At 50.2% G+C, this 16,346-nt stretch overlaps 1 protein-coding gene across 1 annotated transcript in view; it reads right to left on the bottom strand.

Moving 5' to 3' along the window:
• Positions 1-12,175, bottom strand: part of CDH26 (cadherin 26) — a 34,506-nt gene extending 22,331 nt beyond the window's left edge. Inside the window, exons 1-4 of the mRNA XM_036320984.1 lie at positions 12,000-12,175; positions 6,967-7,023; positions 5,679-5,783; positions 3,693-3,854 (exon numbers count right to left, since the gene is read on the bottom strand). Coding sequence (XP_036176877.1) covers positions 3,693-3,854; positions 5,679-5,783; positions 6,967-7,023; positions 12,000-12,065 — 390 coding nt within the window. The 5' untranslated portion in view covers positions 12,066-12,175. The remainder of the gene's footprint in view (positions 1-3,692; positions 3,855-5,678; positions 5,784-6,966; positions 7,024-11,999) is intronic.
• Between the last annotated feature and the right edge of the window lie 4,171 nt (positions 12,176-16,346).

The following is a 16,346-nucleotide window of genomic DNA, read 5'->3' as shown; positions in this document are numbered from 1 at the left end:
AGCTGGGTACTCTAAGGGCACACCTGTGTGGCCTGTTGTAGTTGAGCCTTGCTTGCTGTTGGCATCACTTGGAAGGATTGACCCCCAGGCCAATCAGATATGTGGACAACCTGTGCATACAGCTTAGCTGCTATGCAGGAGTTGCCCCTGTGGTGCAGGACTTGCTTCAGTGGGGCTTTGGTGCTCACCGAGTCTGGCCCTTGAGTGTGTCACTCCTTGATGTGGCAGAATTGTAATTTGGCATGGTCTAAAGCTGATCACCAGGTCCCCTGGCTCTGAGGCCACCCAGGAGTTGCAAAGTCAGCTACTTCCTGTGCCCTGCCTGGGGCCACCCAGCACAGGCTACAGCATGATCTGCAGTTGGCTGCTATTTGTGTTGGACTTGGCGGTGCCCAGGAGAGGCCAAACTGTGGGCCAAGGCAGGCTGCTGCTAGTGCTGGGCCTGGGGCCTTCTCTTGAGAGATACAGAGCATTCTGAGGCCAGCTGCTGCTTGTTTGAGAGATTTTAGAAAAGTCTGAAGCCTGAGCCAGGACAGGCTATTCATATGGAAAGACCACTGCACACAGCTTGAGTGGGGCTGCAAATTGGGTGGTGCAGGGCTTCAGGAAGTTACCAGGGTGGGGCACACACTGTGGGCCAGGTTGATGGAAACTCAGACATGGTGCCCACCAGTCAGCATTGTGGTGTGGGAGGTCTCAGCATAGGAACAGTGACCTCTGCCAGCATTTTTGTCTGGGAGAAAGGTGCCTCTTAGTTCTTTGCTCTTATGCCAGACAATTTAGTTCCTCCCCATATATCCCTGGTTCCTTTCAAGCTGCTGGAGCTCAGAGAGAGTAAGTCTCTGTGCTGGCCCTTTAAGAGGAACAACTGGGACTTCAGTAGCCTCTGTGTCACTCAGCCACAATTCCCACCTGAAGTTACAGGAACTTCTCTTCCCGGCACTGAATCCCTGGGCGGAGGGGCCTGGTATGGGGCTGGAACCCCATGCTCCTCACATAAACCTTTGTAGGCAAGATATCCCTCCTAATTAAGAAAACAACATAGGTGGGTGTTGGGCCAGCCTGTTCTGCATCTCTGTCCTTCCTACCAGTCTCATTATGCTTTCTTCTTTAATTCTCTAGTTGTAGGATTTCCGGTAAGCCAAATTTCATGCGGTTCTGAATGATGGTTGTTCTGTGCTTTAGTTGTAATTTTGATGTGGTTGTGGGAATGTGTGAGCACTGCGTTTATGGACGCTGCCACCTTGACCGGAAGTCTCTCAGCTGTCCCACTTCTGAAGGTTGGCATCTTCCTTGTCAGCCACGTCACATCTTCTAACCCCTATGGGTTCATTTCCTATGACTGCTGGAACAATGGACTACAAACTGCGTGGCTTACAACAAAAACTCAATCTTTCACAGAACCGAATTGAGGTGTGGGCAGGGCTGGTTCCTGCTGGAGGCTCTGAGGGAGAATCTGTCTCCCGGTTTGTGGTGGTTGCCAGCAGTCCTTGGTCTACAGATGCATCACTGCAGTCTCTGTGCCGAGCTTTACATGGCCTTTCCCCGTGTCGCCCTCTGTGTCCAAATCTCCCCCCTCTCATGAGGATGCCAGTCACTGGGTTAGGACCCACACAGAACAGTAATCCAGAATGACCTCGTCTTAATTTATTAACATCTATGAAGAATCTATATCCAAGTAAGCTTACATTTACAGTACCAGGGGTCAGGACCTTAACCCATCTTTTTGGAAGACACAGTTCAACCCACAACACCCTGGAAGGCAGAGTCTATATTTTTCTGTGTGCATTTATTCATTCAACATGATTAACTGAGGACCTACTATGTACAGGGCCCTCTTCTTGATGCTGGGGTCATGGCAATGAACAAGACAGGGTCTCACCATTCTTAGAACCTACATTCTAATGGAGATTGACCTTCAAAGGGCACTCAAACACAGAAGTACACATTCATGGAATGCAGAGAATTGGGGAGAAAAACCAGAGTAGTGTGACAGAGAGCCATGGGGGCTGGGGGGTGGGGAGGGGGACACCTCATAGTTCCCACCTGTATCTTCCTTCCTGCAGGTTTGCAGTCAAATAAGAGGACCAACTAGCCAACTGTTGCAGAAATCCCTGTGAAAGGACACCTGTGAGCAGTGCTTTGGGGATGGGTAAATGGGTTTGATGAAGCCGGGAGGTGCAAGCACAGGGCCTGGAAATCTCGATGGGAAGAACCATGGGGATGTCTGTCGTGTCCCCACATGTTCCCTTTCTGACCTAAATGGTGCCTGGGACCCATCTGCGACATGCCAAGCTTTTCCATCTGGACTTCAAGTTTCAGAAAACAACCCTTAAGACTTCACTGAAGATGTTAAAAACAAACAACACCCAGAAAAGAAAAATCACAGGCACTAAATGTTTGCTCTGCCCTTGCACAGGTCACTGTGATTGTCATGTTCTAGGTCCTCTGTCCTCAGTGTCTAGAGACACATCTCCTGGAGAGAGCCTACTGGCCCAGCGTCTGCATTTAACCAGCCCCCTGGTGATCTGCACTAATTAAAGACCAGAACGCACCCTCCCAGGGTCCCCCGTGACCTCTGTTTTCCTTCTCTTACCAGACTCTGCAGGTTCTGTGAATGGGACAGGGTTTATGTGGATGGGACAAGGTTTGTGTGGAGTCGTTTTTGCATGTCCTTCAGAATTTGGGGATACTTTCTGCCTCTTTATAAGTCAGAGATGCAGAACCTGTCAGTGAGTTAAGGCAATATATTTTCTTATGTATATGAAAATGTTGAGGTCACTGAAGAAAAGCTACTTACATCCCTTCTCTCTGATGTTAACACCTTCCCACCCCAAAGGTGTAAATGTATAGCCAGTCAGGCAGAGGACCAAGTCTGGTTTCTAGCAGAAGGCAAAACAGAACAAAAGCCAACTTGCTATGATTCTCCTAGAACAGGGGTGGGCAAACTTTTTGACTGGAGCGCCACAATGGGTTCTTAAACTGGACCAGAGGGCTGGAACAAAAGCATGGATGGAGTGTTTGTGTGAACTAATATAAATTCAAAGTAAACATCATTATATAAAAGGGTACGGTCTTTTTTTTTTTTTTTAGTTTTATTCATTTCAAATGGGCCGGATCAGGCCTGCGGGCCGTAGTTTGCCCACGGCTGTCCTAGAAGATTAGGCAGCAATGTGATCCACCCCCCTGTGCTTCAGGCATTTCCCTTTCCCATTGCCTTTCCTGGTTTAGAACCTGAATTTCAAGTTCACAGTGCACAATGGACCAGGGTGTTGGGGTGGTGAGACCATAAAGAGCACCTGGATTCCCACTAAGAAACTGTTGCCGGGTGTGCAGTTGCTCACTCATCAGTTATTAGGCAACCCAGGGGTCTGTCTATGCCTCTCTCCATAGATTTCAACTGTGACTCTTCAGAGGATAAATTTGCTCATTTAATGCTGTGAAATCCTGATCTGTTGGGATACTGGTCAGTAAAAGGCAGGAGGGTAGCAGTTCACATAGACACAGAAATCGTTACACAGCCAATGTCCAGACTAAAGATTACAACATTCACCTCTGGGTCCCATGCACACTTTTAAAGCCTCCGAGATGCATAATAACACATCCACCTCCCATAACCTGACACACAGCTCAGATAATTCTACCACATACACAATTCCAGCCAGAGATTTACAGTATGGAATTTTAGGTACCGTAAAAGATGGCGTCGTCTCTCGGTCAACAGGGCGGTGAACATAGATTTTTCCATTCTCATGATCTTCTATAGAAAACAAGCCAATCTCTGGATATTTATCCACACCTGGTCCACTGATTAAATACATCAGTGCCATGTTAACTGACATATTATTGAACAGCTGGAAGGAGAAAAATTAAGAAAAACAGAATGAGCATAAACCACTTTGCATGTCATTTACCAAGGCCGAGACTCAGAGGCATCGGTGAAGAACCATACCCAGCAAGAGTGCATGGGAGGGCTTGTCCTAAAGAAATCAGCGGATCAGCAAAGGTGCAGGAACAAGGAACAAGTTGACTGTTAATAGTGAGAAGTCATAAGCAACATCAATGTGCAACCACATGGAAGGAATCATGTGGCCTGGACATCCATGCTCCTCCCCAGAAATGGGTGTGGCCCAGGGTTAGGCAGAAGCTGCATGCGGAACAGCAAGCAGAGTGTGACCCATTCTGCTAACACAGATTCCCGTGGTGAGGTTGTAAGGAAGTATCTGAAAGCAGGCATACCCGATTGTGAATTTCGGTTGTCCGACCAGGGAAAGACAAGTAATAGCCACACAGCTGACATTTAGGAGAGCTCAGAGTGAGCCCGCGCACTGTATGCCTCACTCGTCCTGACCTACTGTAGAACAGCCCTTAACGGAAGCAGGCCATTGATGAGGAAGGAACGAGGGTCCCTAATAGAGAGAGCGCATGGTACGTCTGGAACATGTGCTCCAACCCCTGGGAGTCTACACTTTTAACCACTGGGCTTTGAAAACTCCCTGTAGGCCTTGAAAATGTCCTGTAGGTTTTTTATAGTAGGCATATGCTGTTTTTATAAACATTGTGAAAATGAGTTACTCTTAATTATTTTCTAGGAATCAGGCACAGTGGACTCAAGCACTCTGTGTAACTCAGAAGCCCATCACGGCCAGGAAGGTGGTGGAATACACAGCCCGGGCCATGTGTAAGAATTCTGGCGTTCTGACAGCACCGGATGTCTTCTTTGGTGCCTCAGTTGATCCTCAACCTCAGAGTGAGGGAGACAGTAGGGAGTGGTGGGGACTGTGGCATTCTGAGTATCTCAAACCCCATCTCATTGTTGCCATGTGAGAATGGCTCCATGTGGTCAGGTTTTACAATTTTTAAAAAGCTTCTAGAAGACAGAACTTTTAATACAGTCTCCCTATTTTTTCTAATGTTTTTATTGTGCTAAAATAAGAACATAAATTTACTCTCTTAACTGTTTTTCAGTGCGCAGTTCAGTGATGTTAAGTACATTCATGTCATTGTGCTGCCATCAGCACCATCATCTTCAGAACATTTTCATCTTGCAAAAGTGACTGTCCCAATTAAACACTCTCCTGTGACACCCTCCCACCACCCCTGGCACCCACAGTTCTACTTTCCTTTTTTACTTTAATCTCACTTTTACCCCCACCCTTCCCCCACAGCTTCTGGTAACCACAATCTCCTTATTTTTAAACTAGTGGTCTGGTGCATGAAATTCATGAACATTAAAAGGGAATTAATTAGAGAAAATACTTTAATATTGCTATTTGCCCTTTCTTTATAATGGAAGTGTCAGAGATGAAAGAATATTAGTAAAATGTATATGAAATCTCTCTCCTGTGCGAGGGCACAACAACCATTTGCATATTAGCTCTCTATTATATAGGATAATGAATTTTTTAAAAAGACTCCACATGAGTTAAATAAATCAGGCCTGCAGACTGGAATTAACCAGCCCATTGACATATGTGACCCCGACTTTCTCGGCGACACTCCCGTGGAGAAGTCACCACTCAGGCAGAGGCAGGCATGGGAAGCACAGTCCAGGGTCTCTCTGAGCACCACCCCCCGGCCTCACAGCCACCTGGCTGCCATGACTTCATCCTCCTGCCCAGGGCCCTGCTGATCGGGGGCCAGTGTGGCCTTTCCCAGAGGAGGAGCAGCTGCCTTACCTCTCCAACGAATTTGGGAAAGGGTCCGGTGTCTTCCTCCTGCAGCTCCAAGGTGGTGACAACCCATCTCCTCTTGTATCGCCGTAGAGGCTGGTGGCTCTCCGCCTGGAGACGCAGTGACAGTGCTTAGGAGCAAGGCAGTGATGCGGGCAGGTGCTGGCTGGCCCTCCCCACATCCTTCCTCATCCTCACAACAGCTTCTGATGCTTAGAAATGAAACACACCTGTTCTCTTACCAACCTTGAAGTCCTTCCTAAACTGCGAGGCACGGCCATCAGTGACTCCCAGGGTCCATGAGGTCATTTTAGGGGCCACAGAGACAGAGCCTGGGAGACCACTGCCTATTGTGTGCCTACACCTGGCCTGTGGCAGACACGCAAACAGAATGAGCGGGAACGTTGCTCCTGCTCTGTCTGAAATCACTGAGGCAGAAGCCTCCATCCAGAGCTGATGGGTCTTGACCACCTCTCTCTCTTCTGATCCCCCTGGGAACCCAGAGAGAGAAAGACGTAGGTGCAGCATTAGGGTCAGAGACTTCTCAGGCAAGAGAATACCGGTAGAACTTAACATTACAGTTACTGTCTACTTATGACACGTGAACCTAGTTTATTGCCACATTCATTTTTATCCAGAAAAATGTACTTTTTAAAAATCCTCACTCAAGGATATTTTTCCATTGCTTTTAAAGTGGAAGGGTAGCGGGAGTGAGAGGGAGAGAGAAACATTGAGGTGGGAGTGACACATTGATTGGTTGCCTCCCAATGTGCCCCTACGAGGCCAGGGATCCAGCTTGCAACCGAGGTACGTATATGCCCTTGACCAGGAATCAAACCTGGGCCAAACACTCTAATCACTGTGTAAAATTGTCCAGGGCCAGAAAAATGTACTTAAAAAAAAAAAAAAAGACCTCATTAGAAAGTGAGTTGATCATGAGAACAAGAGGAGGGACATGATCCTGAGGTGGCCTGAGCATTGGGGTGAGCGCCTGTCTGCAGCCTGTGTGCCACCCCCATGCTGGGAACATTCAGTCCCCTCTGTGTACATTCCACAGAGAAGATGGCGTGGATCGCCTCTGCTGATCTCTGATGCTCACAGCTTGCTCGTATTCTAATCAGACATCAAGGCCCCATCTGAGACCCTTTGGCAGTCCGATTCTGAAAGTCCACACCGAGTTACGAACTCATTTCTGCCAACCAAACAGCACTTGGGCACCAGCAGCGCAAACCAAGCTGCCTCCCAGGCCAGAGGAGCCGGGTGGGTCCGTAACGGCGCTGACTTCCAGGCCCACCTGCGTTTGCTTAGCCAGGTCCTTGGTTTCTTGTCGGAGGCTGTTGATGAGGCCGACCTTAGAAATGAAAATGACATTGATTAGTAGGGAACATACTGATCAGAATCAGGTAGAAAGGCTAATCATGAAGAATTAGGGGGCGGGAAAGAACTGCTTTTAGTTGATAAATATAATTTCTTGCTCATGACATCTCAATTTACAATTACCACCTTCCTTATGTAATTACAGGAGAACGGACCAAAGACTTTTGCCCTCCTGTTACCCACGCTGGGGACATGTACTGCCATGAAATGAACAAAGGGGCCACATTGTGTGCTGAGGCCGGGCAGGTGCACTGACATGTGCACGTGTGCAATACACCAAGTGTTAATGGGCGGTGGGATCCCCGGGGGCTTCTTTCTATTTTTTTCCCCCTTTTTTTCCCCCCTTTCTTTTTGGATTTTATCTTACAATCAATAATAATAAAAGCATATTATGCTAATTAGACTAGACAACCTTCCAGACAAAGCTGGGGCTACAAGGGAAGCCTGGGCCCCAGGTGCCAGAGGGAAACTGGTGCTGGCAGCCTGGGGAAAATAAGGCCTGCTCTTGCACAAATTTCATGCATTGGGCCTCTAGTCCTATCTAAGAAAGAGGCAATATGCTAATTGACCTTCACACCATTACAAAGATAGCAGTGCCCACAGCCAATAAGGAGGGAATATGCTAATTGACTGCCCTGCCCTCAAAGATGGAGGCGCCCACAGCCACAAGATGGCGGTGCTCAGTCCACTGAGCCCTGTCGGGGTGGCAGGTGTGCAGCAAGGCTGGGCCCACCCCCATGGCTGCTCCATGCGCCTGCCTCCGGAGTCCCCCAGTCCCCTCAGCCCCCCAGCCGCCCAGGGCCGGCCGAGGCTCAGGTAACCAGTGCCGGCCGAGGCTCAGGTAACCAGGGCTGGCCTAGGCTTGCACTGTCGACAGTGGCAGCAGCAGGGGTGTGATGGGGCATCGCTTATCCCTGATTGCAGGGTCACCTCCCTCCCCTGAGGGCTCCCAGACTGTGAGAGGGGGCAGGCCGGGCTGAGGGACCCCCACTCCAGTGCATGAATTTTCATGCACCAGGCCTCTAGTAATCAATAAAATAATAGAACTTGGTACTTTATGTTTACATAATGATTTACATTGAGGATTATGTATTATCCATTCCCTCAAGAAAAACACATGTATACAGTAAAACTGTTGAAATGAAAGACATCTCTGCAGTGTTTGTCAAAACCAAACTAAATGTATGTGTGCGTGTATGTGTGAGTGTGTATGCATGTGGGTGTGTGTGCATGTGTGAGTGTGTGTGCAGGCATGTGCATATGTATGCATGTGTGCACATTATATGTGTGTATGTATAATCGTTTGTGAGTGCATGTGTGTGCTGACACCTCTGGTTCCAGGCCATCCATTTTCACTGCTGTACAGCAGTCCCCTAGTGAACATGGGCGAGTTGTTTATCTGTTCTCCTGGACATTTAGGTTATTTCCAGTTGTTGTTGTTACCAAAAAACAGCCGTGGCGATAAACACCCACATCCTCTGGAGCAGCCGTTTCCAAAGGATCACCCACCGGCTGTCTTATCAGAGGCCTCGGGCCAACCACTCAGAACGATACTGGGTACTTGCATACTGTACTGCCTGACGTTGGTGCTGAGGGCACAAGGACGCATCTGTGGAAACCGCTGGAGCCTCAGCCCCAGGGAAGGCAAAGGCCCCAGACTCCGCTAGCTGTCGTGAATTCTCCATCCCCATGCACGGCAGGAGAGAGACAGACAGATGGAAAAGAATTCCAGTGTCGTTGAGGAATAAAGCCATTGGTGCATTCACTTAATTATTGAAATCACTAGAGAAACAATCGAACTGGGAAAATTATAACTTCTTGCATTGCAGCTCTGGAGTGGACGTCTTATAAGCACCCGTGGCAGGTGAGGAGTGTGCACGAAGCAGGACTCTTCCTGTGAGCATGGGCTGCGTCGGGGGCAGCCCAGGGTGATGGTTAGTGTGGCTGACAAGGCCCCTGTGTCTGTGGAACAGCAGCTTACTTGACAGAATGAGGGGCTGTGGCTGTTCAGGTGGGTGTCTCGTAGGCAGGGACCAGACTGAGCCCATCGCTAAAGAAAAACAATGGGCAGTATCATGTTGCTAACAATAAAATGTAAGCTTTCAAGGAAAAAATGGGATTTTGGAAAACATGTGTCTGCTATTATGAACTTGACAGCTTGCCCCATACTTAACAGTTTGTCTGATATATCCATGGAGACATTAATAAATGTGATTTTTAATTGATTTGAGGCACAGAGAGAAAGGAGAGAGAGAGAAACATCGCTTTGTTGTTCCACTTATTTATGCACTCACTGGTTGCATCTTGTATGTGCCCTGACCAGGGATCGAACCCACAACCTTGGCATATCGGGATGACACTCTAACCAACTGAGCTACCTGGCCAGGGCAGCGAGTGATTTTGTTAACCTTGCGGAATGTATTATGTCCACCTTTGGAAGATCTGCCTGATTCAGTAGCCAAGAGTTTCCTAGTGATGGACACATCATGTTCCAAAACCCTGCCAGGGCAGTCATCCAGAGTTAAGAGGCCACTGGTGTCACTGTCACAGTCAGTGCATTCAGATGCATTCATGTCGCATTGCAGCGAGGGGAAAGGAACCGCTGTCGCTGGCCCGTGCGGCTCAGTGGACTGGGCATCATCCTGTGCACCTGCAGGTCACGGTTTGATTCCCGGTCAGGGCATGTTCCTGGGGTTGGGTTGCAGGCTCAATCCCCAGGCAGGGGCAAGCAGGAGGCAGCCAATTGATGTTCAACCATGTTTCTCCCCCCCTCCCCCCCCCCCCCGCCCACCCTTCTTCTCTCTCTAAAGATCAATTGTAAAAAAACTAAAAAAAAAAAAAAAAAAAAAACTACAAAACTTGTCAAGTTCAAGGCTATTAAACATTCTTCCCTTTGCAGGTACATATCTGAGTGAGCCAGAGTTTCCTCACGTGCTCTCACCAGCCACATTTCCCGAGGCCAAATGCAGAGTCAAGAGAGCCCGTCATCTGCTCCTAAGCCAGACATTCAAGAAATTTGCAAAATAGGAAACAGGGCCACTACTCAAAGTAGATGGAATTTTTTAAAATAGGGTTATTTTTCATAAAATATGTGCTTTATATTGACATGTAATCAGTTTAATTTTTTTTTATTTTTTTTTTTATAAACTGAGACGTGTGTTTACAATTCCCTGGTGAGGACTGCCACTCAAGCAGAAGCCCTCGGTTTTGTTCTCAGGAGCCTCCCGAGTGCAATGCAGACCTGACCGGGAGCCACAGCTGTGGCCCTCGCTCCCTGCCGGAGCGACAGGGCCAGGGCGTGGGGCTTCCGGGGAAAATGGTTGTAGACGCGGCAGCTCTCTGCTGAGTGGGTCCCAGTTCCCAACATGGAGATCAGAGGGGGCAGTGGAAAGCAACGGTGGCCAAGCGCAGTTTCGGCAAGAGCACTCACAACTCGCATGGCAAAAGGCGGCCAAGAGGATTCTCCCAACGCCACGCAACTTATGCCAAACAAGGCAGCCCTTTCAAGTCCAGTTCCACTGGTGAGTGCCAGAGAGGGGCTTTTCCCGTTTCGTTTACAGTTACCTCCCAGTGCTTCCAGAGCAAGTATCCAATAAGTAGTTGTGGCACAGATACGGAATAAATGTCGCCAGCTGTGCCCCTGTGGCTAGGAAAACAGAGATGGAGACCTACAGGCACGGGCACCACCAAGCCAGCACTGGGCCCCGCCCTTCTGTGCGTTTCCTCGTTCACTCCCACAGCCTCAGGTCGGGCAAATTCTGATAACATCTCCCTTTTCAAGGTGAAGAAGATGAGGCTGAACAAGGCTACATTCAAACCCTCCCTGATGCCCGGGCCACACCCCATATCAGCTCTTACTGGGGATGGCACTGGGAGTTTTACAGCTCCCTGGAAATGTCCAATCTAGGCCAAGGTGAGGACCAAGGTCAAGTAATTAACCCAGTTCTGCAGCCAGTCGTGGATGAGCCAGGTAAGGACGGGGAGCAACCCCGTCCAGCCCCACAATCTTTGCCCCCGATGACTGCGTGGCTGCCTGCCCTCCATTGGTGTCTTAAGGGAGAATTCGACAGCAGTAGCCTGGTCACTCTTCTTCCCTCTACAGAAAGCAGAGTAAGCAAATCACCGCCCAGCAGGCCTGCGCAGCGCTAACCCACCCGCTAGGTACAAATGGAACAGCCTGCTTGCCCGATGTTCATCACACCATTTGTATTGCACTATTTGTATTTATTTTCATTTGAGCAGTAGTAATGGGGGGGGGGGTGGCGGTTGACCTCCACTCCCCACGGTTTGCTCAAATTGTCACACTCAAACAAGAGACAATAGGCCCAGAATGGAGTCATCTGTGCTAAGTCTTACATCACCAAACGAAGGCTCAATACCGTAATGCCTGCAACACTTACTTACAGCCTCTCCTAGGAGCGGACCCTCACATGCTGGTCCGAACCCTGAGGCCAGCTGCCTGCCGCCCCCGGCCCCTAGAGGAAGGACCCTTGCCTCAGTCAGCCCTTTGCCAGCATAACTCCCCTGCCGCTCCTCTGCCTGTAACAGTCCTCCCTCCTGCTCAGCTCCCCGGAGCTCCTGGGAGACCGGTGCTGCCGGTCCAGGAATTGCTCCATAAAACCACTAAGACCTTTAAAATGTGCCCATTTGACTTTTGTTCCTTAACAACCTACACAGTTGAGATGGTCGCCATCTCGAGTAAAGCGGGGACAGAAGCATCGTTGGAAAGCTTTTGTGTTGATATAAATGTAAATAAAGTGGTGTGTGCAGTACAACCCAGTTTTGAATGGAGCCCCCTTAGCCTGGCCCACCATCCTTCAAACAGATCATGACCTGAGCCCGGCTAGATCTCTACAGCCCGCTCCTGCCCGCCTCGCCAGCTCACACCCAGGCTGGTCCCTGGCCCAGCACAGAGATCCTAGCAGGCGCCTGCGGGTCCCAGCCACTCACCTGCAGCAGCAGCAGCGACAGCAGCAGCTGGAGGAGGAGCAGGGAGGTAGGGGCCCTGGAGCTCATGGCAGCAGGGGATGCCGGGACGCCTGAGCCTGAGCCTGCTGGTGGTAGCAAGTCCTCCTGGGCTGTGGTCTCACCCAGCCAGGTACGGTCCTCCCAACAGGGCCTTCTCTCCAGTCACTGGGTCACTTGGTCCCGGACACTCCCTCATCTCAGGCATCTCAGCCCTCCCCTCCTGGTCCCTGGCCACTCTTGTTGAATCAGGGTGAGGCTGGCTGAGCCTTGACCTCACAAGCAGCTAGCAGATTTCCTAGGAAGGGTGTGGAGGAGAAAGAAATTGCCATGGCCACATGCCACATGCCAACGCTGCTCCGGACTCGGTCAGAGAAACTGAAACCTGGGAACCTGGGGCATTTGCTTCTTTGTTAGTGTTAAGTTTCCTAGTCAATGCCCCACAATTGACCTCTTTCTTGTAGCGGGATATTTTAAAGACTAATTCCTATAGCCCCTCTCCTTTGTAACAAAAGAACTAGAAAAAACTTCAAGAAAGAATAACTTTATTTAGAGAAGAAAAAGGAGAAAGGACAAGAGAAGGAAAGAAAGAAAGTGAGAGAGAGAGAGAGAGAGAGAGAGAGAGAGAGAGAGAGAGAGAGAGAAAGAGAAAGAGAAAGAGAAAGAGAAAGAAAGAAATATTTTTCTTTCCTGAAGCACTAACCAGCTTCATCCTAACCATGTCTCAGGGCTCTGAGGTTTACATGCATTTTCTACCAAAATCTTTTTTAAGCTTAGAGGGATCTGCCCTTCAGAGTTTGGTATTAAAGACTGAGGGAGGAGAGATGAGAGAGAGACTCCCTGTGGGAGGGTGAGCCCTTGCGTCTTGCATGGGATTCTGGAAAACAGGAGAGTCGGGAATTTTACTGCATCGCTACTTAAGATTGCAGTGGCCAAACTTGAAAGAAAATCTGAGGTCCATTCACCCTGATTCTCGGAGCATATCACCCTGTTATCACCTGGCCTCATTTAAAATAGCAAACAGTTCTTGAGCAGGTGAAACAGGAGGTAAATTCTCCTACTGTACATCCTTACCTCTGTGAGGTGCTGCCAAACACTGCAATTTGAATAGTTTATTATCTTAGTCCAAATTAATAACTTATTATTGAAAAGAGTAACCAATGCCATTTTAAGGTCTGTGAATATTTCCTATGCATAAAGAGAAACAGACAAATAATTACTGAATTTATGACTTTCTGCTTATTTTAAAAGTGTATATTTTTATTCCATGGTAGTTTATTAGAAAACTTGATTGAGAATCACAGATGCAGAATGTATAGATCAGGTAAGCTAAGCCATGTTGAATGTTTATGGGGGAATACGATGATGAGGATGGTAATACTGAGCAAGAGAGACTGTGTGTTAACTCCAGAGATGGGGGCACTGGGGAATGCTAGTGAAGGATTCCACTTGTACATTTGCTATAAGTGGAAAGAAAATGGTATATTAAATACAACCAAGCCCAGCCAGTGTTGCTCAGTGGTTGAGTGTCAATCCATGAACCAGGAGGTCACGGTTCGATTCACAGTCAGGGCACATACCCGGGTTTCAGGTTCAATCCCCAGTGTGGGGCATGCAGGAGGCAGCCAATCAATGATTCTCTCATATCATGTTACTTTCTCTCTCTCCCTCTCCCTTCCTCTTTGAACAAATAAAAAATTTTAAAATAATAATTTTTAAAAACCACCAAATCGCCCTGACCTGTTTTTCTCAGTGCTTAGAGCGTCGGCCCACAGACTGAAGGGTCCTGGGTTTGACTCTGGTCAAGGGCAATTACCTTGGTTGCAGGCTCGATCCCCAGCCCAGGTCGGGCGTGTGTGGGAGGCAGCCAATCAATGTGTCTCTCTCACATTGATGTTTCTCTCTGTGTGTCTCTCCCTCTCTCTTCCACTCTCTCTAAAGATCAATGGGAAAAGATCCTCAGGTAAGGATTAACAACAAAAATAACGAACAAAAAAACCCCACCAAATTTTCAACATCCTTAAAAATAACTGAGCAAGAAGCAGTTTCCCACAAGCATCCCTCTCATTTGGACTGTGACCCCTGCAGGCGACTCTGGCTTCCCCTGCACCACTTCTCAGGTGAGAGTGAACTGGAGGCGGCCAGGGGTCCCTTTCTGCCTGGAACCTGTGATTCCGCAGAGGCTGCCTCTGGTCGGTCGGCAGAGGTGCAGTAATGCGCTGCGGCCACCAGGTGGCGGCGCCCGGCTCAGGGTGAGCGGATGGTGGAGAAGCGCTGCTGGGAGACGCGTCCAGACTCGCATTCTCAGCTTGGCTGGCGACGGGTGCCCGGCCGACCGCGAGGTCTCTGTGTTTTTTACGATGGTAAACGAGTCGGACTGAGGAAGGGTGAGTTTTGTCCTGAATATCCATGTTGACCAAGGTCCTCCCAAACCGCAGGGACTCGCTGACTTTATTTTTCACGGCTGTTGGTCAACACAACGGGAACAGGTTCATTTGCCATCTTTTCAGGGGTTAACATTTCCTGGAAGGCAGGGGCCTTAGAATGAAGAAGCATTCAAGTCACGACAGCCTAAAAAGAAACACACCAGACTCCTCGGGACTCCCCCAAATATGGCAGCACGGATCCTGTGCCCTAACCTGCATGGAGCCCGATCCCAGCCTCCCTTCTCCCACCGCCACCTGGGGCAGGGCCCGGAGGGCAGGGGGCGCCACCTCCTGGGCAGCAAGGGCTGGTTTCCGCCCTGCCCCGCCCGCCTCCCCCTCCACCCCTCCCCCCCCCACCCCCCGCCACCCCCGTACTGGGGACACTTGGCAACTTCCTTTCCCTGGGGGAGTGCCCTGCCACAGGACAGGAACCTCGAGGAAAGCCCTGGTGAGAAAGGGCGCAGTGAGACCTGCCGCCTGGCTGCCTGGGCCCGCCCTGCCTGGCTGGGGGGTGGGCGGGCAGCGGGACCCCAGGCAGGATGACCTGGAAGAGCCTGTCGCGCCCTCCTGGCCTGGCGAGGAGACACCATTCTCATGGGTCTCAACTACACGTCAAAGAAGAAAATCGCGGCTTGTGCCTTCTTCTGCCTCGGAGGGCGCAGGGTGCTGCTGGGGGGTGGGGGGCGCTGCGGGGGTGCAGAGGGCACGGGTGCTGCGGGGTGGGGGCGGGACTGCCGGGGGTGGCGCTGCGGGGGCGAGAAGGCCAGGTTCAAATTTGGGCGCCTGTGTCCCACGTGGCCACAGTGGCAGCCTCAGTGGGAGCCCACAGAGTGGCCTGTTACAAGGGCTTGCGCTTTCCTCTCTTTTCTTTCTTCTTTCTTCCTTCCTTCCTCTCTTCCTTCCTTCCTTCTTCCTTCCTTCCTCCCTTCCTTCCTTCCTGCCTTCCTGCCTTCCTTCCTTCCTTCTTTCTTCTTTCCTCTCTTCCTTCCTTCCTTCTTCCTTCCTCCCTTCCGGCCTTCCTGCCTTCCTTCCTTCCTCCCTTCCTTCCTGCCTCCTCTTCCCTTCCCTCCCTTCTCCTTCCTTCCTTCCTTCTTCCTTCCTTCCTCCCCACCCTGGAAGAAGGGAGCCAGGGAGGGAGCAGGGGTGTCCTGGTGGCACAGCAGGGGTGTCTGGGCCCTCTCACCCTCACCTAGGACCAGGGACAGCAGCCCCGGGAGGAACTGGGAAGTGATTTAAATGGGGCTGGCACTGGTAGTTTAACTGGGATGGTTTCCCTGGCACAAGGAAAGGCCTGGAAACCGCTGATGGGACAGCGGGTGGGAGTGCCTGGCGGAAACCCAAGTTAGGAAAATTACGTGGCTCAGGTCACACCTCCCCTGGGTGGAGACCTCACATGTATGTCTACTCAAAACCCATCTCCCAAATAACCTGAAGACAGGTCCCCGGTCTTCATAGTCACAAGGGTGAGGGGTCATTCTGAGAAATGAGCAAAGGAAGAGAACCCCAGGGAGGCAGTGCTGGCCGGAGGAGGGAGGTGGTGGCCACTAGTGGCCCTGCCACACCAGGGGAGGCCCTGCGGGACCAGAGGCCGGTGGGTGGACAGACGGACAGACAGGCCGAGACAGCCAGCACATGGATATTCACGATGCAATTCTTTCAACTTCTCTGCATGTCTGAAACGTTTTATAACAGATATTGGGAAAATGAGAAAAGTGGACCTGACTCCAGCGGTGAGGCTGCAAGTCACTGCTGGCCGTGGCGCCCGGTGTCTGACATGTGTCAGAGCCGAAGGCTATTGGCTCACGTGACAATACAACGACTCCTCTCACCTCCAGGCTTACTCTCAGTGACTGAGCCTCTGTCTCATTCTGACGCTCAGTGATCACGTTGTTTGATCAGAAAGTGG

Source organism: Myotis myotis, unplaced genomic scaffold (assembly GCF_014108235.1).
Source record: "Myotis myotis isolate mMyoMyo1 unplaced genomic scaffold, mMyoMyo1.p scaffold_m19_p_9, whole genome shotgun sequence".
Lineage (NCBI taxonomy): Eukaryota > Metazoa > Chordata > Mammalia > Chiroptera > Vespertilionidae > Myotis > Myotis myotis.
Note: the sequence above shows the minus strand (reverse complement) of the source record. Positions and strands in the feature narration are given on the sequence as shown.